This window comes from Diadema setosum, chromosome 11 (genome assembly GCF_964275005.1).
Source record: "Diadema setosum chromosome 11, eeDiaSeto1, whole genome shotgun sequence".
NCBI lineage: Eukaryota > Metazoa > Echinodermata > Echinoidea > Diadematoida > Diadematidae > Diadema > Diadema setosum.
Window position 1 is genome coordinate 11855996 of NC_092695.1, and position 27090 is coordinate 11883085.

Here is a 27090-nt window from a genome sequence, read left to right on the forward strand (position 1 = left end):
GAGCTGGCCTAAGATGACTTGAGAAACAGATTAGCACAAAACGTTAAAGATCTATGCTTAAACATGACTACAAACGAGTTCCTAATAAGTGTGAAGCCCTTTATTGCACACTCAAGTTTGATCTATGTCTGTCTTGCTATCCCCTGCCTCCTTATAAAGGTGGTATAGACATGCCGTAAAGTAAAGATGCTTGAACTAGAAACAGTGCCTGTCCTTTTAGCTCATTTAATTTAGGAGATTTGGTTACAAATACAATAGCGATGCCACTACATTTACTCCCCTGCCAGACACGAAGCTGTAATTTACATCTGAGTGGCGATAAAGGTAGAATAGGTACAAAAATTAATGATCTAACATCGGATCAATAATTACAATGACTGTCACTCCACAAAGTTTTTGATCACGTCGGTGTCACCAATTTAGGAGATTTGGTTACAAATACAATAGCGATGCCACTTCAAATTCAAACTGTGATATCAGATCATCAGAATTTGTCTGCAAGCTTCAAGATGACCTTTAACCCCAGTGTACAAGCTATCCCAGTTAAGCCAGTTGTACATTCTGATTTGCAGTTAAAATTTGGCTGTTCACATCATGAAAAGCAATCCAATCAATCTGTGCAAAACAATTGCAGTTGTTCTGCCTTCATTCTTCACCAGTTTTTTGTTATTCTTCTTGCAATTTATATGCTTAGAAGATACTGTAGCAGCTATCATGAAGTAATGATTTGCCTAATGGAAGACAAAAAGAGATTTTAATCAGCAAAGCGTGAATAGATGGATTGGTATTGCACTTTTTGTTCTGAAAGTATGATAACAACACTTGAATGAATTGCTTTTGGATAGACCCAGTAGTAGCATTTATGCTTGTTTCACATTGAGTAAATTTTGATTTAAAATTCAGATGAAATAATTTTATGGAAGAATCACTGCTAATTTTGTCATTCATACAGAGTTAAAGGCTGCATGTGATAAATTTACATCAATAGATTTCAGAAATGCACCATTGTAAATATATGAGAGGAATCATGTATCTCAATTGTTTCCTTAAAGTATTCAGTTTTACTGTCAATACTCAGAAAATTCAGGTAGCAGTGATATCGTAGCAGTTCATGGTTGCCAAGACATTCTGTCAAGAAGACATCATGTCAAATTCATCATCACAATTTTTCATTTTCCCACAGTATACCATTATTATGTTTTATGGGGGAAGAATTTCTTTCTTGTATTTAATATTAAAGTAAAAGAATTAGCAAGTGAACTACACCAGGCATGCATTGATCAATCACAGTTTTGTGGCTCTAATATGATTTGCATTGATTGCTTGTCACAGGTCCATGTTGGTTTCGGAGAAACCTCTCATGGGCTTTGTGATTGCTGCGGAGTTCCTTCCATGGTGGCAGTATACAGTGGCGGATCCAGGGGGACCACCGGGCGCCCCCCCCCCCTTCACTTTTTTTTTTAACAAAAGAAATAGATAGAAAAAAAATAGGGGAGGGGTGAGTGTGCCCCCCCCCCCCTTTAATTTTGTAAAGGCGCCCCCTCTTTACGGAATTCCTGGATCCGCCCCTGGCAGTATACATCGTTGCTGAACATGAGTTCTAATTTTATTGTTTAGAGCAATTAGAATGTGACTGATGCCAGTGTTACCGGGAATGAGATCAAAGATATTCCCTTCTTGGTAACGGGAACTTCAAGTGTACCCTCTATTTCCCAAGGTACTCTCTCTTCTTGTGAGCGTTATGCTCAATCTTTGCTTTCCAGCCATGTGGCTCTGAAGTATCTTAGTTTGTGTGACTTTATACCTGATTATCTTGAAGGGGAATAACCTCTGAGGACACTTATTTTCTTGACTAAAGCGACAAATTATACAGATAAGTGGAAGTTCAATTTGATTGAGGGCTGATCATCTTTAGCTGCTTTCATGCACAGGAGATATCGGTTTTTGCATTGAGATGCAAAAATTGATTTTATTTGCCACCGTTCGCACACACTGCTCAGAACAAATTGTCACGCTGTTTCAGAGAAAATTGTCCACAGAAACTGGAAAGGGACCCTCGGCATCCAAGTGGGCGGACCTACTGTGGCAAGTTGCATTGTGGGATTAAAAAACTTTAGTTTCTCTTCACGTACAGTGTACTGCATGCACACACCGCTCAGGGCAAATTATGACAATGCTTTAAAAAAGTTTTTGAAAATCAAGCAGGGTCAAATTGTGCATCGTACCATGAATGGCAATAATCAAAGATTTCCATGAGTTTCATAAAGTGGTAATTCAGGTATGTGAAAACCTTTAATGGGGCATTCAAATTATGGCCTCTTGAAACAGTTGCCTATAAGAGTGAAACAGTGTTTCTTGTAAAGTTGACTTAACATGTACTGTAAAAGTGGAAATTTTCGCGGTGTTGAAATTTTCGCGCATTTCGCGCAACCAGAAACTAGCGCGAAAATAAAAACACGCGAATATTTTTGCTTGCCATACGTTCCTGTGCGTGATGTCTTGATTCCGCGGAATTAAAAACACGCGAAACTCTTCTGACCCGGCCTAGCGCGAAAAATTAGTCCCGCGAAAATATCCACTTTTACAGTACTATGGAAAGTGTGAAATCAAACTAACAGTGGTAGAAGTTTTACTGACATTAGACACAGAAGCAAATTGTGACAATTCACATGTTTTCACAAAACAGTAATATCTGTTTAGATCAAGCCAGTAAATTAGATGAAGCAATGATAACATCGATCACAAGCATGTCATTGGTGTGTTAAGAACAAAACAAAAAAAGCCTGTCAAAACAGTAATGTTCTTTAATAGCTGATAATTTAGTGACTATAAACCTCTCCCTCTATAGAGGCACCATTGTAAAGCCATTGCAACTGTAAACATCATTTGACAGTTTGGATAAAAATGTATACTTGCATTGATTGACAAATTGCCCTACATCGACGTAAATAAGCACTGAATTGATCAGTGTTTTGGTAGTAGCCATGATAAAAAATCATGGGCATGCATACTCGAGCAGGATTTGAACCTACGACCTGCTGATCTCTGGACAGGCACCTATATGCGATGTATGATTGCAACCAATATCACTCTGGTGAAAATATTCAACAACGTGAAGATTCCATGATTTGCTTAAATTATGAGGGTTACCTCTTCCAGTCTGTCTTAATTTACTTTCTTAATCAAACGGTGTTATCAAACATAGAGTGGAATTATGATTTAGATATCAAGTGAATATCTTTGACCAAGTCACTTGATTTTGAAAGTTGCTGTGTTGTTCAAATCTGCTTTTGACTGTAAAGTTATCAGTGCTGCCATATTCAAGTGAAAATAAAACCCCAAAATATATTCTTCTCGCTAATCTTTCTAATAAATTTCAAAATTAATGAAGTTGCTCTAATTGTTTGTGGGATGACTACAGTACATTGAATACATGTGATGCTTAGGGTCCAAACATGGAGGTTTGTTGCAGTCAACTTCCTAGGAAAGATGATGAAATTCTACCTCAGCAGTTGTTGTGCAGGCGTAGGAATAGAGCGGCAGAGAAGCTGTGCGTATTATTAGTGAAAGCACAGGATACATGCTGTAAATACAATATAAGTGCAGCATATGTCCTTGTGCCGTACTGGAAGTGATGCTAGTAGCAGAGAGTCTTCAACGGAACCAACTGCTGTGAGTATAAATAAAGAAGTCATAGAGATAGTTTGAGACAGTTATGTCAGTGATCCTACAGTGATAGAGTCAACACATACTTTTCTCAGCAGCGAGGGCTCTTTATCATGTTGGAAAGCAAAAGGTTGTTGGTACTGCTTTCTCCTCGTTTTAGGACCAGTTTTGCTTTTGTCCTTGTAGATTTCCTGAACGGGCTGATCGTGTAGGACTATTTGACATTTTATGCCTAATTCATATTGTAGTACCTCTGATGAATAATTTCAAAGTATAGGGAAGTGAGTATCAGTGTTTTATTCACTCCAGATCATGAATTCGATGTTGTCTCTACAACATGGATTCAACAAAAAAAAAATAATAAAAATAAAAAAAAAATTAAAAATGAATGGTGTATCATCGGACATGACATTAAAGACGAGTCCCTACAAAAAGATTTTCATGTAGATTTTTGCTTATGACATCTGAAGGTTACTTCGGTCTGGCTCATGCTCCAGTAGAGAATAAAATAAGAAATGTCAAGTCGAGCAAATTAAAGTGGTATTCTACCATATATGTCCATATGATCAAAGATTTTTAAGTGGTTGTATGTAACTAATCAGTAAGTGGTGTCCCACCATACCACGTTTGATAATGGACAGACATACTGAACTGTCAAAGGTTGTGCTAAAGTTTGTGCAGTATTGCCTAGATCTGTATCTGGTATATCCCCATAATTTTTAAAGATTTGATTGGTATTTAATATTTAGGACTACTTCCCTCTTCAGTAGAATCTTCTTGAAAATGGCAAACTCTTCATACAGTTTCTTATTACACAGTGATACAATATGTTTAATGTGTATCAAACATATCTTTGTTACGATTGAAATTTTTAGCTATGCTGGTCAAAAAAAAAAAAAAGAAGTCATTTACACTTGGCAATTTCTCACTGAAACAGAGAATACAGCAACATAATCCCATGGATTCTCTAAGCAGATATAAGAAAGAAATTGCTGAGCTATATAAAATATGTGCATGAAAGTTTGGGGCTGAGCTGTAGCCTCTATTCCTCATTGCAGGAGTGTGTATTTTTCAAAAGTACAAGTGCTGCACATATTTTTCTCCATGTATATCTTTTGAACACTTGTCAGAGGGTTTTCTTTTTCTAAACTTAGACCGCAGTAAGTTTTTACTTGTTCCTGCACGCCAAAAGAAATTGTTGGAAGAGACCTGTCAAAGTAAGCGTGATGGTACCGTCCCGCACACTAAAGGAAGGAAAATTCTGTCTGTGGCAGATTGTAAGCCTAAGTTTTGGAAAGTTTCCCGGTGTACTTAGATTTATGATGATGGGTGATATACAGAGACAGGACATCTATACATGCAGGTGGATATACTCACCAAGGTTGCTGCATATCACACAACTTAATCTTCAAGCCATTTAGTACCCCTTTCATAAACTCATCCTCCTATTATCCGCATAAGAATAATGCGGACAATTCAATAAAAAATGCGTTCACAAACTCTGAAAATAATCCGCATTATTTTTACGAGCGCCCGTCCTGAAAAAGGCGGATAATCGTCATGGTGACTGCACACGTCCCTCCTGCGGGAAAGACAGGTGACGTTTGACCGCACCCCGGCAATTATCCGCATTATTTGGGTTTGCGTTCATAAACTCAAAATCTGGTCCCGACGCTGCTATTATGCGGATAATAGAAGGGTCGAAATAATGCGCATTATTCTATCCCCGCTCCGATTTTACGACCAAATGTTGCGGATATTATCCGCATTATTGAGTTTATGAAAGGGGTATTAGACCGATACAAATTGGAATCGAAAAACACTTTTGAGCGTGATTTGTCTTACTTTCACGACACTTCATGCTGCTTTCAGATTGAATGATGATTTCAGTAAAGCGGGTTGAGAGGGAAGAAGCAGTTGTAATATTTGTGCTGTGCGGAAATGTGTGATGAATGCAGTGCACTAAAATTGCGCATAGAGTGCTGCACATTTTACAATTCTTGAGTGGTCCATGCAAAAGTATGTGTAGAATGAAGGAAGTGAGTGCTTTTCTGGCTTACACTGCTCGGCACAGTAATTAAACTTTCAACTTTTATTCTGCCAGGCCCTTTCACATCAGAGCCAAACGAAAGTGTAATGTAAATTCAGTTCAAAATAAATCTCGACAGTAATCACACATAATTGGATTTACACATGAGTTATTGTGGTATTTTGACATTGCTTTTGACATCTGAATTGCTATTTTCACATGCTGGTCACAAATTACACCAGTTTTCCTAAGTGTCGAGTTAGTTTTCCTTGATGGAATTGGAATGCATCTAGAACAATCCTACCAGTACTAGTAGTACCATGTACCTGCCATGTACATAAAATTCATGTCAAGTGAGCAATAATGGCAACGTTCTTTAGTCTTTTAGTTTAATAGGATGAACAGTTGTTGTCTCTCCATGTTTGTAGAAAGACCCAGTTTAGATAATCTGTCGTGCAAAGCATGCCTGCTGAAGAGACTGTCATTTCCTTCGTCCTTGGGGTGCAAACATAGAATGATTACAAAAGAGTCTATCAGGAGTGAACACTTGTCAGCCGAACACAAGGAGTCGCAGGTTGTCAAATTTGACCGAGAGAATTGGGTCCCGTTACTGGAGCTCTAATATCAAGCTGGTCTTTACCGTCCTCATATCCCTTCCCCCCCCCCCCCCCCCCCCTCCCACCAACTCCACTCCGGAAAACCACTGATGAGAAATCGTTCTTAGCCACAAAGACCTTAAATAGGAAGCACTCAATATCAATGTGTTGTATTCTATAAGCTCTCTTACGTGTTAATCTTAACCAGTGATAAATAGGAAAACTGTGACATGTACATATATGCACCAGTATATGTATGTTTCATTCAACATAGATATCATGGGCATGTTAAGAAATGTTCAGTTGTCACTATTATTGTTAATATAAGATTCATGCTGTTCTTCTATGATTGCTATCTGAATAGAGATGTGGTATACTAGTTTTTGATGATAATTAGCATTCATACAAATTGTGGTATTAATGATTCAGTGTTCTAGCAAACATGTGTGATAGACTTTTTTAATATCCCAGCAAAGATGTTATTTCCATACCTGATAGTGATAGGGTAGTTGACAATTTTGAACACATGATACATAGGTATGATGTATGGGTATACCGACCTGCAAAATCTTTTGAGTAGTACCATAGAGGTCGCTCCATGGTATTTAGCGATGAAATGCTTATCATAATGGCTTTCAGCAGATATCTTAATGCCATTGTTAGTATTTGATTCTTAACGAAACAACAACAATTTCATAACATTACGCATGGATACATCCACACAAGGGTATGGAAAATGTATGTTTTAAGAACTGTGCATCTAGTTGTTTACGTTTTTCTGTGTGTGTGTGTGTGTGTGTGTGTGTGTTAGTGGGTAATGTATGCTCGGATCTTGCTCAGTTCTGGTTGATTATGAAAAAATGAAAAAAAGAAAAAAAAAGAAAGGAGGTCGCATCTTCAGATTATGAGTGAATCCAGGAGTTGTGCCTGTTAGCCATTTTTGGAAACAGTTTTAAGCATATAGTGTGTTGCTTGTCATTAATAGGAAACACCAGGCTGCATAGGCTTCCCATTTTAGGAAACATTTTGTCACAGGCACTTGCCTCTTCTGGAACTTTGAAATTTTTCCTGGCTTGCTCTTTTTACTCTTTTGAGAAACTTAGGTTTAAGTATGGTTGCTATTTCTGGAAACAGCCTCTTTCGAAGACCCTCACGTTGTTGTTAGTGCAGACAGAATTGTGAACGAAGTGAACTCAGCTTGAGCAAATCAGCGTGGAGGCCTTTTGAGATCTGCATACATATGCGATTATCATTGCCAGCCTCAAGACAGCTTAACCGGCATGCCGTTTCCTACTGAATTACTCAGAAAGTCACTTTGACTTCAATGGCATTGCAAGATTTTCCCCGTCGGCTATCAGTACTTACACGTAGTGTATGCAGCAGCTCTTTTCAAACGTAATTCCTCTGAGATGGGATTTTTGCTGCCAAATTCTGGTTGGTAATTCAAAGGCACGACAGTCTGACCTCGGTTATCTGGCCGTCACTTTTCCAAATCTCTCTATTATCCATACATGATGGATTGGCACATTACTGTCTTCGTGATTTTCGTGCCAAACCTAACTGAAAGGATAAAACAATGATTCTCTCGCCAATACAAGGGCATGGGAAATTTGGGACATAACTATTGATCGCCATGTTACAATGTATATTTCAAACAACCAAAATGCTGTTGCTAGAATTAACAAAGACCAAGAGGGAGGTATATTTCCACTAATGCCTGCTTTAATTATACGCCAAATATTTCACGAGGTTTTTATTTTCGCGAATTTTGCAAGTAGGGTGCTATTTACGTATTAAAAAAAAACACAAAAAATATTACCTCTGAGCTCGACATGAATGCGGCGTGCACACATACACTTCTTCGTATCAGCACTGTTCTCCACAATCACGAATTTAACAACTTGCAAAATTGTTTGGAAGTCCCGACTCACAAATAATTTGATTTGCTGAATATATGGCATACAGTATTTGATTTCATGTCCACATTATGGAAATTATGAAATATGCAAATATCATGTGAAGCATCATAGTGAATATTAAATGAACAGTGCCCCATGCATGCCCCAACACAACTTTTCTTAAGAGGGTCTTGCTTGTGCTTATCATGCTTATCCGCTAATATCAAATCTGGATGAGTGCCTGTCTCCACATAGGCAGATAATACCCTGTCTCAACAGGCCACAGAACTTGAGGTGATGTTGTTGCGACCAGCCTGCACACTGTATGTTACGATTTTATTGGTATCCACTGTTGCGTTCAATGCTTTTAACAATGGTGCTGATTTTAAGATCTACACTCTCTTTTAAGTAGTAATGATATCCTTAAGCAATTAGAAATAAAATGCATTTACATGGGAAACATATTTTAAAAGAGAAAACAGTAAATCTAACATCTTATGCAGATAATACAAGCCTGTACATGCACTTTATCCTAATGCATGCTACTGAATGCATTGATAACATGCATTGATGATACAGATTTTCATTGTAGTTAACGACCAGGGATTGCTGATTTCACCACAGTTGTAGGAACAACATACCCAGAGAAGGTCTTGAAGCAATCCCTATAAGATGGTGCACTCACCATTCATCCTGTTGTTTTGATAACTGCAATGTATCTGTGAAAAATGACCCTGTGTTTTGTCTTGAGAACACTCAGAGGGATATCTGAGTAAAGTCTGTTCAGCAGGAGTATTAGCTTGGACTCGGTCATTTGCACACCGGTTGAGAAATGCAATGCTGAAAATATTATTACAACATTGCAATTGCAATTATGATTCAAATTATTGTCCATACACACATGGCTGAGGAAGACTTCACGGATTCTGCAGTTTTTGAATTTCAGAGCTAGGAGGAGAGGTGTGGCTTCTTTCGAAGTTTCCCATCAATCTCTCAGTGGTACGTAGCATGTGCTCTGACTGCAGGGCAAGCATTTGAAGGGTGCAACTTTTCTGAGGAAGTGGTTGAAAGGTCACCATTATCTCTCCCCACCAAAAACACAATTTGGAGGTCAATTTGTACACATGACTGTTTCATTCCATAATTCAAATCATGATTAGAAAACACCTCTGAACTGTCATTTGCATTGTGATTGGAATGATTGAAATCACCTTCTGCGATTCCAGTTTGCATTCCCTAGCCAAAATGCACCATCTGAATCATGATTCTGGTGAATGTGTTATTACAGTTGTTATTACAATCATGTTTCAAATTGCTCTTTCTTGGTAAGTGTGAAAACAGTCAAAGGAATTTGGGTAGGTCTCTGAATGACCGTGAACTTGCTAGGGCCTGCCTCTCTCGGGTGGCTTGAATCCTTCTTGACGTCTCTAGCGATGACTAGAAGCAGAAGGGCCTATGATGACTAGTAGCAGAAGGACCTATGATGACTCGTAGCAGAAGGGCCTATGATGACTAGTAGCAGAAGGGCCTATGATGACTAGTAGCAGAAGGGCCTATGATGAAGGGCCTGTGACTACAAGTAGCAGAAGGGCCTGTGCAAAATGGAGACATGAATTTCTTGGAACCAATGATTATTCTTGTTAGCAAAAAAGATAAAACTATGCAACTTGTCTGGTTTACCGAAAGCTTTCACTGATGCTTTCGAGAAATTTTGGGCTCACTTAATCCACAATACATGGGGGAAAACTTTGGGAAAACATCCCCCTAAAATGTGATGCAAACGTCATGATTTTAGCCAGATAGCAACACTGAAAAAATAATACTGAAACAAAACTTCTAACGTAAATTGTATGTGCAACGCGTGCTGCATACCACTTCTGGAGCGCTCTAAACATTGGTGACAGTTACAGAGTTCAGGGTGCTTCAAGAGTGTTCATGTCCCTAGGCTCGGGAGGCATAGAGTGCTCCAGGTCTGAGCTTTCTCTTCATGCAGAGCTCAGAGGGGTGCAGGAGCACTCCTGAGTGCCCTCATAAATGTCCTATATGAATGGGGTATGTGACATCCTTGGTCCATGTGATGAAAACAGATAATTTCTACAGGATCATGTTTTTTCTTCTTTTTTTTTTGAGTGATTTATGATTTCGAACGCATGAACTGAAACAATTCAAGTGGAATAAGCCTCAGGTGCAAAACATGTCTGGTTCTAGAAAATACATCGTGTTCTCTGTAGCACAACATTATATTTATAGCCATACAAATCGTGCAACATGTGGCGCAAGCTTTGATTACGTTGACTGTTCAAGGCCCAAATTTCATTTCTCAGGCTCATATAAATTTGTAGTTAGAATTAAAATCAGATTACACAGCATACAAAAAAAAAAAAAAAAAAAAAACACAAACCAACCCATGAACAAAATACTCATTCACAATCAGGCTTCCCATCAAGCATGGGAGTCTGTAAACATGTGTAGGTGTTGAGGGGATTCTGAGAAATATGACTTTACAATTGCCAATCACAAATGTCATTACGTACAACAGCTGCGCCACAAACTCCATGGTCTGTCAGGCAAACATGCCACTCTTAGTGTACGTATAGTTGTATGATCACTTGCAATATTGAGCTAAATGTACAAGGTCACCACTACGTTACAGCATGCTTTTGAAGTCAAATCAAGTCAGAGTGCAAGCAATAATCAAGTTAACATGGATAGGGAGAAACCCACAAGAACACAGTTCAGCCTAAAAACGTGATTGGAGAAAGTGTTTGGAGAATTGCTGGTCAAGATTGCATTTAGACTACTGTACGAGCTGAAATTTTCGCGGTGGTTTTATTTTTGCGAATTTCGCGAATAGCCTTTGAACCGCGAAAATAACAACATGCAAAAATAACAACGCGCAAATAGTTACGTTCAGTTAGACCGTCGCAACCGCAAAATTAACAACACGCGCAAATGTCCTCCAAGTAGCAATTCGCGAAAATATCTGTACGCGAAAATTTCAGCTCGTATAGTAATTCGGTAAGCGTGAGTAACTGACACACGCAACGAAACATGTTTACCAGTGAGTCATTTGCTAGATATGCACGGCTTCAAGTTTGGCATGTTCACAAGTGATATAAAAAAATAAAAAAAAATAAAAAAACGAACATTGTTTTTGTGTGTCTGTGTGCATTTAAAGTATGTAAGAAACAGAAGCAAAGGAAAAGAAAATTTCAACCTTGCAATAACATATTCTGAACCGTGTGTCCTGGACAGAGTAAAATTCAGCCACAAGTTTGCTGAAGGCAAATAGTAAAGAGAAAAACATAAAGCCATACCATCTATATGTGCGCATACTTCAATCCACAGGTGTGACTATTTTCAGAACAAAGCAACATTTTCATGTGATCATGTTTTTATCATTTTAAAGCCCAAGTACTGATTTGGTTGGTAACAAATGAAAGCATACAATTATCAAATTGATTTTTCTTTTCTGTCTATCCCAATAATGAATAAACATTTCTATGTAAATTTTGAAGGTGTATGTATGTACATGTATACTTTTTCTTTTCGTAGGGTGAGCACAAACAATTAAGAAATGATAGTATTGTGTAAACTTATGAGTATCTGCACATTTTAGCAGAGCCATGTCATACAGTATGATATTTTTTTTTTTTTTTTTTTTTTGGGGGGGGGGAGAAATTTACAGCTGACAAATTAATCAATGTCTTAACAAATGTAGAGAGGTGGCTTTCCATGTTTGTTTTAAACAGCTTTCCTCAAACTGAATTGCTCATCCATTGCAGTTGGAAAAGAGTATAAAAAAGTTTACCCACTTACATCTTGTAGATACACAGTGTACTTTGTCTCAGAGAGAACGTTGCTTTTTTTTATTACTAAACTGAAATCGGCTCCTGCAATCTTCTGTATTTGTGTCTAATTTTAGTCATATTTCCATTTATCTGTCTCATGGGTAATATCGTGCTCGTTCAGCGAGATGGGCAAAATCTTCCTTCCTAAGTCAGGGTTGGTCAGTTCCCACACCTTATCTTGTTGGATGTCACTTTAATAACCATATCACCTATCCCTGCTGGGGAAAGTGTGAAACAAGACAGCAAAGAGATCAAGTTAAACTTCTCACTCTGTGCTATAAGTACAATGTACATTTACATGTACATGTGAAGGTGTTACTTGTACGTGCTTGAAGTCACAAGACCTTTTGAGGCACAATACACCCAAAAGTGTGCGTTCATGTGTGTGTGCTTGTTTGTGAGTGTTAGGCGGGGGTAGGGGTACCAGTAGAACCAGGTAAAAAGGGCTAGCCTATTGCATAATATGCCATGAAGTTCCGTTGTTTTTCCCTCCTCTTTTTGATGTCTGCGGTATGGAACTGTGCAGTCTAGACAGTAGGTCCAGGCAGATGACAATTATGGCTTCTTCATGTCTTTCACACTGAAGTATATATCCCAGGCATCATGTTTGCAAATTGTCTGTCTGTGCATACAGTATTGATGCCTCAGACATCATCTAACTCAGTATACAGTCAACCTCGCCTAAGCTGAATCTATTTGGACTGAAGATATAGCTTTGACTTAGAGAAAATTCGACTTTATGAGCGGTTAAAATCAATAGAATGTAAAGAGAAGAGGGCTTGAAAAGACATACGACTTGAAAGGTGATTTGACTTATGCAAGGTCACGGTCTAAGCAAGGTTGCCTGTGTGTGCCATGGTGTACACCCCCTGTGTGCCACATTATTCTGAGACTGCTATGCAGGCATGCCCTGAGAAAGCATTTTTTGTTACGCTGGACATGCCATGAGCAAAGTTGTAGAGAAAATTCCAAGCTTTGCTGTGATTTAAGTTTTATGACAAATTTATGATTATTTTCTTTTCAAAGGATGTGTAGCTACACATTGTTATTCAGACATGACTTTTGCATACAAAACAATGACGGAAACTAAGAATTTACTTGAAAATCCAGTCGGAAACACGGCTTGATATTTAATCACTTGTGCACAATGCAAGCTACATGTGCATGGAATGGAGAATGGGGAGTGAAGCTTTCATTGTACTATGGCATTTGGAGATTTTAATTCATCGGTTTTGTAGGTTTGTGCGTTTGAGCAAAATGTGCGAACTTGGCACACAGTTGACCGAGTCGGGCATGCGAACATGGCACATAAAGAGTTGATAATTGTAGAAAGAAACCCATGGGGGGTTGTTATTGGTATACCTCCAAGACATGCTCATGGGGTGCTAAATTGCTGTACAGATGTTTGAGGAAGTCTCTCATCCTTCAGAAGTCCTATGTAACTGAAATTTGACTGTGCGGATGTTACATGGTTATAAGATATGTAGGAAGAATGAAATAATCACATAGATCTGTTGGCATGAAAATAGTGAAAAGTAAACTTTATTACTCAGAGGTCTTAAAAATGTAGAATAAAAGGTCATTTTTCCTCATTTATTTCAGCCTGAGAGTCCAATAGGAAAGTGGTATGGTATAGAGGGGTAGAAATATTTGTATATGAGAAAGTGATTCCTTTAACTAATGGGGTAACAGTCAGTGAGAAAGATCAAAGGTTGAGATTAACTCACTTCATCTATGGTTGAGTTTATCAGTGCATGGATTTGTAAAATGGTATAAAAACATGATTTATATATATAAAAACATGTACTTACACTTATATACACAGTATTGCTTCTTTTAAGGGAAGAGAGGAATAGTCATGAGCACTGACAGCCAAAAAGAGTCAAAGCCAAGTGCATCAGTACAAGGGCCTCTTTTTTAATTTTTTTTTTTTTTTTTTAGATCTGCTGTGATAATTTTTCAAGACGTGGGAGAGAGTTGCACCACTTCTACTAAATGTTCATCACTTTGACCAGCGGAATTGCTAGAGTCAAGGTCAGCATGACCAGAAGTGGATTTTCACTTCAGAAGATAGATTGAACAGCCAAAGAATGCCTTTGTGGGCACTAAATACATACATGAAGCATGGAATCGTGCACCCAGCATTTGGTGGCTGCTACAAGTGTACTTGTATGTATGTATATACAGTATATACATATTTTTTTTTACACATTCACCTTTCGCTGTTTGCTCTTTAAGGCCACAATATGCCAAAAGTGACAGCTAGAGTGATGCCCTGCAGATTGTCTTCATCATTTGATCCACACTCTCTGCTCTTGATGACAAATTTCTCCTCAAAACAGTCAATTTATTATGCCAACCACTGTTGCATGCGTAAAACATTATGACTTGCACAGAGAAATTCAAAACTCAACCTAGCTTGATTTGCCCACTAAATTGAATCCAGCCCAAGCTAACTTTTGGCATAATTCATGGGGAGTATTGAGTTTTTCTGCTTGCTTTAAATTGGTGAGTGCTTTCTTTGTTTTTCCCCTGGGGTACTATAGGCAAGTTCACGGTCAGTGTCAGAAGGGGAAAACGCATTTAAGTCAGTTTCTGTTTTGATGGCACTTTTGTGGCATGTGTGTATGGTGTCAAGGCTAGCAGGTTAAATCAGAGCTGAAGGTGGGTGATTTCTAGCTCATTTACCGGTATCAAGACAGGAAAGAGCAACGTATCGAGACTTAATCAGTAATCTCCCAAGCGGTCTAGTGCATGCTTCTTGCATTTTTTGTCACGGAAGTTTGTCTTCCGAGCTTGGATCGATTCCAGAACGACCTCTTCAAGAACGAGCACTACGGGAACAACAAGTGAGCAGTGGATTTTGTTGCTCTCGTTGTCCAAGTATGGAAATTCCCTGTTGGGAATGCATGACATTAAGATGTGATTTTTTTTAATTTGATTGAGGTGTGAAGCTAGAAAGGGCAACTTTTCAGTATTTTTCAGAGCTGGCACTATGGAGAAGGAAATTACATGCAGGCACATTAATGTGTGAACATGAGGCTTCCTTAGAATGTATCAGCATCAATGCATTCTTCTCTTTGTTTACAATGTTTTCTTGAATGAGGCCCATAGATTTTGCTGCCATGTTACCATCAAGTACACAAAGTAGCAGTGGATACACATGAAATGGTGCATGATGAAGCACGCAAATGTTCTTGTGTTTGTTGAAACAATGTTTTCTCTTACTGTCTTTTTTTTTAAAATTTTCAACCCCCTTGCAGAAAGACCTTGAAAGCTGTACAATATACGAGCTGATTCACGAGGACGACAGGCCGGAGATGTTCAAGATACTGTCACGGGCAGACTCGTCATGTGGCACGCCGGACGTCCTTGGTCAGCGGTTCTCCTTCACCTGCCACATGAGGAGAGGGACGCTAGAACCGGACAAGCCCCCAGAATATGAGCCTGTCCGTTTCAATGGCAGCTTCTCCCTCCTCAAAACAAGTCAGGGTGAGTTGTCAGTGACACCAACAGAGCCAATGTGCCATCTTCACATGGAACATGAAGTATTCTGTATTGATCATCCACCTCTGAGGATGCAAAGGTTGATGGTCGGTCATGTTTGGAAGATGTCATTGTTCAGAATGTCTATTTAGCCAATTTGGAGAAACATCTTTTGTAAAGCCATGATGCATGTACAGTGTATGTAGTAGGAAACCCTGGCAAGCTTCATATTTAGAGTTTGCTTTCCTGTAGCTTTGTCTTGGATTTATAATGCCTACTTTACCCCCATGGAACAGCAAATTGGTGGAGGATAGAGAACAGAATAGGAAGTGAAAGGTATAAGCATGATTATTATCTAGGCTGCAACAAGTCCACTCTGCCACTTGATGGGGGCAACCAAACTCACTACAGGGCAAGCAGAACGATTGGGCACTTGTCTGCTAATTATGTGGTGCCCGTGTCCAGTGCCCATTCAGCCGAGTAGAAGAATATTGTAATGTAATGCCTTGTTACAAGTTCCATGACATATGCTCAGAACTGTGACAATTGCTCCCATTAAACATTTGCGCTATATAGCCAGACATAAATTCTACCCACAAACATAACCCTAATCCCTAGTCTTCACATCAAACTGAACCTAAAACCCTATCACAACCCTAACCCTAAGTCCTTGGAGGTAACAAAAGACTGAAGTAATTGCTGCAGGAGCAAATGTTGTGTCTCCCTTGTCACCAGATAGCAAGCTAGTACTTCTTCTGCCATTGAAATACACTGTAAGTGTTTCCTACATGAACGTTCTGTCTCCCAATATAATGTGTCATTAGTAAAATGTGTACAAACCAGATTCAATCACTTTAGTCAGTAGACTCTGGTTTGCTTGTGGTTTCTGCATGTAATAATTCTTGGACAGAGTAATGCTTTTGCACATTCCGGGCCATCACTGCAATTCATTGCTGTCTTTCATAAGAAATGTGTCACCTCGAACATTTCATGTAATGGATTTGGCGTGATATAACCTGCAAATGTTATCGCTATTGTGTGTTTTTGTGGCATTCATCATTCTTTTGCAGCGGCGTTCACAGACATGGTGACGACGCCGCGCTACTGCTTTGTGGCAACAGTCCGACTCCTCTCCACGCAACTGAGCCGAGAGATGGCGACCTTCACCGAGAAGGGGAACGAGTTCACCTCGAGGCATAGTTTGGATTGGAAGTTCCTCTTCCTTGACCACAGGTCAGCACTCACAAGCTCAGTGTCCACTCCAACCTGGGCCTTTGGTAGCCCCTGTTCACCCCCCCCCCCACCCATTTTAATCCTCTCAGAGGGATGGCACAAAGGGATTGGTTAAGAGGGGACTCCAGATTTCTAACTTTATTGTGCGATAGAAAGAAACCTCTTGAGAAAATTTTGATGAATATTGGTTTTTGAAATGGCTGAGATATCCAGAAACAAAGAGGTCCTAATAAAAGATGGGACCCATCTTTTATTAGAACCACTGTGCTTTACTTTGTTGATGGATATCTCAGCCATTTCAAAACTGATTTTCAGTAAATAAACTTTGAATTTCTCTTAGAATTGGATACTATATTTCATATTAAAGCAAAGTGGTTTCTATTTGTAGTGCAAAAAGTTGAGATCTGATTCCCCCCACCAAATTCAAAACTATACTATCCCTTTAAAATGGAAACTTTGATCCATTTTGGTTACAATCACACATGCAGATAGAATGAGGTGTTGAGACCATGGCCTCACATTTCTCATAGCCTTGCCACAGAGAGATGTGTTGTCTTCTCTTTTAGGTAAAACCCAAAAAGGAAATTGAATGAAGATTTGTGAGACCTATGAGGAAGCAACATCATCACATCATTGTGCTCTCAATTTCACATGTGTGCCTGTGTCCAATATCACTTCATGATGATGTCATGTGAAAGTTTGAAAAACTTTTTAATCAAATGATGATTGTTTTTTAGACAAGCCACAGAATGATAAAAAAGATGATAATCATGGTAATGATGATAGTGACAATGATGATGATAGTATCATCTCTAGTTATCATTGTCGGCGTCATCATCATCCTCATCATCATTTATTGTCCTAGAGAGATTGACAACACCTTTCCAACTCCATGTTAACTGCCAGATAAATTTATTTTCATTCAACTTACTTCAATAATAATTGCAGGCAAAATTGTGGGTCACCTATGAATTCTAGTGACTATTATCAATGTATCCGAAGCTCACTAAAAAGTTACACTATCATAAAACAAATTGCAAATACCACCTTCACTTGATCACAGAGTGGGGACTGAAGTAAAAAAAAAAAAAAAAAAAAAGATGCATACAACCAATACTTGGCTCATATTTCGTTGGAAACCACAACCAAAACCTTGCAAAACGTAACAAATCTATGACATCCCGTTTCCTTTAGGTGTATCAGGTGGCACTCAATCAGTTTTAACTGCTTGTGATCTGCTGATTGAGGATATTGTTGTTACTCTGTTACACCACATCCAGAAGGTTCAGCAGAATCAGCAATTCCTACCCGTTTTGTGGCTGATAGCACGTAGCACAAACATTTTACGTAATGAGATACGTAACAAGATGCGTGATCGATATACTTGTTGAGTAACAGTGGATACCATTTCTCTTTGTTATGCTATAAGGATGTACTTGTGTGTGTGTGTTGGGGGGGGGGGGGTGAGGACTTGTTGAAATAGTAGGGTTTCTTTTTTCCCACACGTTCAAATAATGCATTTTGTTTGATACATATATGTACAACTGTACTGCATCATAAAACACACATATCTTGCCTTGTTTAGGGTTCCCTTCTTGAAATTCTGTCTGAAGTGTGGAAGAGTGAACCAGATTATACACAATGCTCTTAAAAAAATTATGATAAAGTCACAAAATTTCTACCGTCATGCCTGTTAATGTGTTTTTGCTCCTTCCCCCCCCCCCCTCCCAAATACTGCAGAGCTCCCCCTATCATTGGTTATCTTCCATTTGAAGTCCTCGGTACTTCCGTGTATGAATACTACCAGCAAGATGATCTGGACAAACTGGGCAGGTGCCACGAAGCCTGTAAGTAATCACTTACTTCATTTATACTTTAACAGATGAAAGAGATTTCCACAGGGTTACATAAAAAAAAAAAAAAAAAAAACGTGACAGACTGACAAGACTGACAAGGTAATGAAATGACAAAGAACTGATAGACAGACAAAAAGACCAGCAAATGGTAATTCAAATGGATTAATATGCATTTTGACGTCTTTGTAGCCACAAGATTGCATGCACTTGTTGGTGAACTGTTTCTCTTAGCTGCCTTTACTGGTCATGTTGTAATTTGTCCAACACCACTGGGTAAAAGGAAATGATCTAAATGGTTGAAGCTCACGAAATGATCAAAGGTTGGTCTGAGTTTATAGAAATTCCAGCCTTTGCTCCACTTTTTGTGAATGACAGCAAAGTTTGGTTTGTTTCAAAGTATATGTACCTATTCTCAGTTTAATCAAGATGATAAGAGAATATGAGGCAATATGCCCTTCAATATTCAACATCATATTTTCCACTGGCATTTTACAAGTGAATATTTGGTGTGTAATATTTTTAGGGAATGACCTTATAATGTACAAAGTGCATGATATTACATATTGAAGACTGTGCCTGTTAGACATATTAAGGGAGTGGAAAATGTGATTGATTTTGAGTTATATAAAAGTGAGCTGAAAAGGCGTCAAGGGAAGTTTGAGAATAGTGGCTTCCACTGAGATTCTGAAATCTCCACAGATGCCATCTTTTTCTTTATAGCTAGGCTAACGTCAAGACTGTGTTTACAAAGTTTATCCCAGAGCTGAGGTTAAGCTTGCTCAGATCTTGTTATCTAGAGCTATATCTGGACAGAATTCAAACAGTCTTCAGAACTCTATTATATAGTGTGACTCAGCAAACTCTTCATGCATACGCATCCCGCCATGCAAACTCATAATATTCAAACAATTTCATTCTAGTTCAATATTACATATGACTGGTCGTGTTGACACCCCCACCCACACAGGTGCAAATAATTAATACAAATTATTTCTACTAGGTGGCATTGTGCATAGAGAGCATGAGTGGTATCGGTATTTGTCCTGAAGACAGAAGGTGCTGCTAAATCTATGGAGAAAATGTAATATTGTCTCCTACAAGCTGAATCGAAGCATGAATCTATTACAAGCATATTGTGAAGTGTTTCAAAATGAAAGATAGGCCAGATAGGGAATCTATTTTGAACAAAATGAGAAGAACAACACCTAAGGGAAGTGAGATAACATCTTCTAGCCACTCATTACCCTACTCATTGCATCAATGGTATTCCACGCAAACTTCCAGTGATTTACGTCATCACTTCAACAACTCGGATTCTGTTTATGTTGTGCGTTGGGGATGGTGGGGGATCTTAATCTCCTAGTGCACTGTGAACTAGTTTCCTTTTGAATTATTGAATCTTATCTAATCAGTCATCCTGGGAACATTTTGGTACTATTCATATTATTTGGTAGGACCCTTTTGTGGTTCACTGAAATCCTTAGGTTGGCATGATTCTGATTCATGTTCTCTGTTATTTTTTTTTTTTAATTCTTATTCAGTGTATTTACTCTGAAAAAAAAATGAGGCAACAAAGAGATTTTTTCATTGTTTTTGACAATTTCTGATATGATTGTAGTGCACATACATGCACTTAAAAATCTTGGAAATTGGTGTTACCAAATGCTAACCGATTGTTTAGTCATTGACATTGTGATTGTTAAAAAAAAAAAAAAATCCAGATTGATATTATATTCTTGATGCCAAAACGCAGAGTTCATTTTAAAAAATAAATAAAAAAATGTTGGTGGTGTTGTTTTTTCATTTTCATTTGGGGATTATCAGTGAAAGTTGATTGGAGCTATCTCATTACAGTAGATGACAGCTGACTAGCTGACATTCCAATGTAGAAAGATATCACTGGGGGTATGTTTCCCTTGCCCTGTTGCATGGAAGTTGAGATCAAACTTAAGTCCAAAATTCAAGCATAAGCCTCTGAATACTCAATTCTGATTGGCTGAAACTTGACTTATGTTTTGATTTTCTGTTTCATTGCATCTCTTCATGCAACAGGGCCCAGAGTGTATGTTATTTACTAGTTTTTTTGCTGTGATCAAATCATTTGTTTTGTATGATGTACAGTACTTTTTTTCAAATTGTGCCAGCATTCAAAAAAAAGAAGAAAAAAAAAAAGAAATTTCATGTATCTATCAATTTGACAGTAAGTTTATTTAAGTACATTAGCAGCGAGTTTTCTATGTTTTATCTGTCTGTATGTCTTTCTCTTTCTCTCATCCTGCCGTGGTGTCCTCCAGTGATGCAGACGGGTGAGGGTGTGTCCTGCTACTACCGGTTCCTCACCAAGGGCCAGGAGTGGATCTGGCTCCAGACGCGCTACTTCATCACCTACAACCAGTGGAACTCCAAGCCAGAGTTCATCGTCTGCACACACAAAGTCGTAAAGTGAGTGCTGTGGAAATGGGTGGCTTGGCCTTTTGATAAGTCGTGTGTTCTAGTGTGTGTAGGTGTGTAAGTGTTTACATGAATAGATGAATATAGATTGATGAATAGAGTGAAATCTAGGTAGATAGATAGGTGGTTTACTGAGAAGTAAGTTTTTATGTTCGTTACCCACTTTCTTTATTCGATAATAGCACTTTTTTTTTTTTTTTTTTAACAAACCATTGTTCAGGCATGATATTCTGTAGATTTAAATCTGATTTCAGATTTTTTTTTTCTCAAGTCTGTACACATTTTGCTTTTCCATGTATTAAAATCATCTGAAAATTTTGATTTCCGATTTTTTGAACAAACCTCAATATCATCCCTGATTGTTGGAAATATCATTAAAGATGGAATGTTTTAGAGTTGAAAAAACAACAGTGTCATATGATTGTATTAGGTTCAGTTTGTGTTTATGACAGGGTAGTTGCCTGTAGAATACAAAGGCTTACCTTATGTATAATGGTGTTAAAGGCATTATTTATCATTTGCAGATGAAACAAAAACCCAGCTTTAGTGCTTCAAAATAGTTCTAAAATGTGAGTTAGGGATAGAAACAACCTATGTAAAAATTTGTATCAGTATGATTAATGTTAAGTATTGTGAAATATACAAAATGTAAATAATAGTTATGATAAAAATGTTTCTAGACTAAACTGTCTACAGTTATGGTTTAGTGAGAAAAATAGTGCTATCTCTTCATATTTTAGACTTTATTGTGAAATTTTTACATGGCAGGATGTTTTGTGATACAACTGACCTGTACATATTCATCAAATGTGATATCTTTAACATTTTTTAAATCACTGCTCCCAATGGTAAACAGTACCTTTAACATTTCATCCGGGTGCACTCAGTTTTAGTTGTTTTGTGTTTGGTGATACAACTGTATGCCTCTTGAATATTTCAATGAAAAAAAAAAAAAATTCTCCCTGATAAATAAAGCATTGACCCTGCTAGTAAGTGTCTCGAGAAAGTGGAATAAAGTTTGTAGTTAACATACATAGAAAAGTGAGTGGGCGGTGTATTGTGACAAGATTGCCACTTATCCGAGGCCATTCAAAGGAGGTCGATTTTTCTCGTATTCTTCCGCATTGTATGACCCTCGAGCCTCTTTGAGATAATGAGTATTGGTAGCCAGAGCTCACATCACTGGTAGATGTGAAGTTCTCATTTTCAAAGAGTCGTCTTCAAGGTTCATGCAGTTGGCAAAACAGTTTTGTTTATTCCTAGATGTCTTTGTTGTCTTTCCCCTTATCTCTATCTCTCTCTTTGCTCTATCTATCTCTATCTATCCATCCATCTATCTATCTATATATCTTTCTATCTATCTTTATCTCTATCTCCATCCATCTATCTATCTACCCATCTATCTATCTATCTATCTATCCATCTATCCATCTATCCATTTATCTATCTATCTATCCATGTATCCATTTATCTATCTATCTATCTATTAATCTATCCATTTATCTATCTATCTATCTATCCATCTATCCATTTATCTATCTATCTATCTATCTCTTCTCTCTATCTATCTATCTATTTCTATCTCTATCTTTATTTCTCTCTGTCTACCTCTATCTTTCTTTTATGATACTTTACAGTTTGTGATAGCATATACTGTAAAAGTTAAAATTTTCATGCATTACATGTGACCAGAAACCAACGCAAAAATAAAAACATGCAAATACATGTGTTCTTGCGTGTGATATGTTCAACTAATAAATGTTCTGATTCGGTGGAATTAAAAACATGTGAAATTCATCTTACCCAGCCAAAGCCGAAAAATTACTCATGCTAAAATGCATAAGTTTTACAGTAATACCCTAATACATTTATATGTTTAATGTATATGTTTTGACAGGAATCGTACGTCTGCACTGACTTCTTCATCATTTGAGATTTTTTTTTTTTTTTTTTTGAAAATTGAATTTTCATATACGTAGGATTTTTGTGTTTTTCAGGGAGGTTTTGACACGATTCATATTCCATTTTCTCCTCAAACAGCTATGCAGATGTGCGTAACGACATCAACAAGGAGTTGGAGTTGACGGACAGCAAGATGAGCGGGGCGGACTCGGACAGCACCAACCTGTGGGACTCGAGTGCCTCCGACTCGGCCTCGCTCTCGAACACCGTCTCCACCAACACCTCGCTCAGTGTCGCCCTCTTCAGCACAGGTAATCAAGAGACAAAGCGGTCCTCCCAGTCAGGTACACACCGTTCCAGCACTTTCTATCTATCTCCACTCACTTCACGCTCCTCCCCTTCCTTCCCCCTCCCCCTCCCTCTCCCTGCCCTTCCTGAAAATCCTAACCATCCAATGGATGTAGTTTAGTTGCTTTTGTCCCTCCCCCCCCCCCCCCATTCCATTCATGTCCAGGGTCTACTAGTATCTTTGTGTTTCTGCTTCAGCCAGCTTCTTGTTTCAAGTTGACAAATGCCCCATGGTCCACACCAATGCTTAAGGGATGGTACAGTATTGGTAGAGGTGAGGATTCAACTTTAAATGTTTTCATTATCTCACATTATCTCACAAACACACACACACACACACAAAGTGTGGAAACTTGCATCCCCATCTAAACCAAAACTGTGCCATCCCTTTAAAGTAGTGTGTGTCAGTGTTTGCCTGTTAAAAAGCAAAGTAGCCATGAATCTCAGTGTGCAGTCATTTTATGTGAACACAATGTCTTACCTCATGGAAGTGCAGCTGAATAGCGTCATCCCTCACTGGAGAAGTAGGGATGGGGGCTTAAGAGTAGGTTGTCATGACAACTTCTGCAGTCTATCACTCCATAATGTCATCCTGGCTATAATCTGCATGCAGCCAGAGTATGTCTGTCTGAGTGTGTGTGTCCATAATGTGAAATTAAATCCGGGAAAGTTTTAGTTTCCCCTCGCAATATTCCTGGAAGTGGGAGCCATGTAAAAATTTGGAACACGGTCCGATTATGCTGATTTTGAAGCAAAAACGGGTTACTGTTGTGGGTATTAGTGAAGTAGAAACCCTTAAATGCAGAAGGCAGTTAACACTTTGAGGTTTTGCCTTTATGTGGAAAGCTAGCCCATCCAGCATGCAGTGCCTCCTTCAGCTGTATTTGAATAGATACTGTTACTGTATCTCTCTAGGATTTGGATTACTTCAACCTGGCACCTATAGCTTAACCCTAAACAGGCCAGGCTTTTTTTGGCTATGCTAAATCCGGAGGGGGGGGGGGGGGGAAGAACTCGGCCACCCACTTCATAATCTACAAGGTTGTGTCTTGAAATTTTTTTGACTTATCAGTTTCTTATTCTAATCAATTAATCGTGCAAATTAAAGCCAACATCTTATTTTAGCCTGTTAAACACCAATTAAAAGCATTGGGAGTCTATTTTTTGTTTTTGTTTTAACATTCAAGAATTGTATGTCATGAAAACTTCCAAAAGTCATTTAAATTTTTATGTATTTTATTGTTTTTTATTTTTTTAATGTATTCTATGTCTTTTGACCTTTGTTTTATCTTTCTTTCTTTTTTAACGGAAATTGTCATGGACTTCTTTTCTACCATAATAAGCATAATATTAATCAATCAAGTTGATGAATAATAAAAAATAATCAGGTTTTCATGAGTGAAATGAGAGAGCACTGTTTTTCCGTAGGAACTGTACACAGAATTGTGCCAGTTTTTGGATGATATGCTATTATTAAAATGGGCGTGGCTTCATAATGGTAAGCATGAATGTTGCAAATTTGGTCTTAAAAGTTGCGCAAGACTTGAAAAAAAAAAGTCAAGAAGCCTCATGACGAGGTCTTGTGTGAAACATCGAGGGGTGGGATTCCACCCCCCAGCCACTGATACCTATTGGTCCATTATGCAGCTCAAACAGATCGGACCAGTGATCTTTCATACGGTGAGAGCTACATAATAGGCAACTACTGATACTTGTGCACACCCCCTACCCAAATAATGCTTTTGTAGTCCAGTAAATTGTATGTAAGTTTATATAATCTAGAAATGACACAGTTAATTTGTGTAGGATCACCATAAAAAAGCATTTAAGAGCCCTTTTGTGCATATTGTCATTGAATTGTACAAGTTAACATTGTGCTGAAAACACAAAGTGCCAAGGAATTTTCCTCTTACTTCATGAGCGGCATAAGACAGATGATTTAGAACAGAATTGTGAAGAATGAGTAGATTAGAGAGAAAAAGGGCAATATTTGCTGATACAGGTGTATGTTTTGGAAACAAGAACAAAAATCACTTGAGGATAGGCTGTCTATCATGCAATTGGTCAAGTGTGGCGGATTTTGTAGAAGACCTTATAGATTTGCTGATTCCTGGGACACTAGGCATGTTGAACAGTGGGAATCATCACAAACTGATTTGAACTTCACAATAGGCATAGTAAGAGTGAGAAATTTCAGATTATGCTTTCATTTCTCCCCATTTACCTGAACTCGGGCAAATGCTCTCATATTTGTAAAACAAATGACCGTGCCATGTGAACGAGTGTTCCCTTCTCAGAAAACTGTGCTTGTGTTGTTACATCATCCATCCTGTATTAAGTCATGACTTTCGATTCATGTTTGGTCGGAGACAACCAGAACTCTTGCAAAATATCTATGCCACGATCAAGCCTCGTTCGGCACGTTTTGGGTGCGTGCATAGCATAAGACGCCCACAGCGTTGTCATGGCAACTTGGAGATTCTAGGCTGCAGAAGACTGATCCCCAATTACCCACAAAATCCCCCCCTGACACCTCCCCTCCCCCACCCCCTCACATTTTCGAAGGCTGCATTGTATTACACCGGACCATCTGGCTCCCTGCTAAACTAAATGCCACGTCCGATTCACATGTTAGTCGTTTGCTGTTCTTGCCTCTTAATCCACTGTATGAGTGTGTGTCCATAAGGAAAGAAGAATTGCGTGTCTTTGTTGGCAGAAGATTGCCAAGACCTCTTCCCCCTAATTCAGAAAAAAAAAAAAAAAAAATAGTACACTGCACTTTCCTCTCCAGACACAAAGTGAGGAAAAAACCTCTTATGATTATTTTTCAGCACCTTCACTGCTGGCCTCTGGAAATGTCAGACTTTAATTAAACAACAAGTTATGAGCAAAGCAAGTTTACTCTGTCTGCAGAATGAGCTTGTTGACTGAACTGATACTTTGCCATTGATGATAAGGTCTACTGTAAAAGTGGATATTTTCGCGCGACTAATTTTTTTGCGCTCGGCAGGGAAAGAAGAGTTTCACATGTTTTTTTATTCCGTGGAATCAAGACATCAGCTACTGAAGGGATTATGGCAAGCAAAAATATTTACATGCTTTTATTTTCGTGCTAGTTTCTGGTTACGCGAAATGCGTGAAAATTTCAACACTGCAAAAATGTCCACTTTAACAGTGTATGCAGAGGTCCAGCCACATAGTAGAGAAATTCACTCTTATTTAGAAATACAGCTAGTGTGTCTCTTTTAATGTCACACTTATGTAGCTGTCTGTGATTATTTTTGTGTTTTCAAATTTTGTGTATCTCCTGGCTTCTGAGGTTTGTAATGAAAGTCACATAGAAATAGAAACATTTTGAACATACTTTAAATTTGAGGCACTTCTTCTCTATACCCCCCCCCCCCCCACACACACACACACACACACACATGGTGTGCATGGGGGTATAGGAATCACTCTGAGGTCGGGTGACCGGGCGGTCAGTCCATTGCAAAATTTTGTGGATTGAACTTCTCTCTCATTTTTTTTTTTTTTTTTTTTTGCAATTGACCCCTAATTTGGCATACTTTATGTGTGACCCCTGTCAAAAGTACAAAATAGATGTGCAATTAAAAAGCATACAGAAATATTGTGGATTCAGCTAACTCTGTCCATCTGAGCATTTGGCTTCAAATCATCATTCTTTCATCATTGTTGAATGTGTTGCCACGGTAACAGCATATTTTTAATGAAAATCATAAAAAAGATACTGCAGATTCAGCTACATGTACATGT

General features: G+C 38.4%; 1 protein-coding gene across 2 annotated transcripts in view; it reads left to right on the plus strand.

Moving 5' to 3' along the window:
- LOC140234823 (uncharacterized) overlaps positions 1-27090 on the plus strand; it is a 111446-nt gene that overhangs the window by 68651 nt on the left and 15705 nt on the right. For both annotated transcript variants that reach the window (XM_072314860.1, XM_072314861.1), the window contains exons 5-9: positions 15304-15532; positions 16597-16759; positions 18500-18606; positions 20910-21057; positions 23107-23279. In XM_072314860.1, the coding sequence (XP_072170961.1) occupies positions 15304-15532; positions 16597-16759; positions 18500-18606; positions 20910-21057; positions 23107-23279 (820 nt within the window). The remainder of the gene's footprint in view (positions 1-15303; positions 15533-16596; positions 16760-18499; positions 18607-20909; positions 21058-23106; positions 23280-27090) is intronic.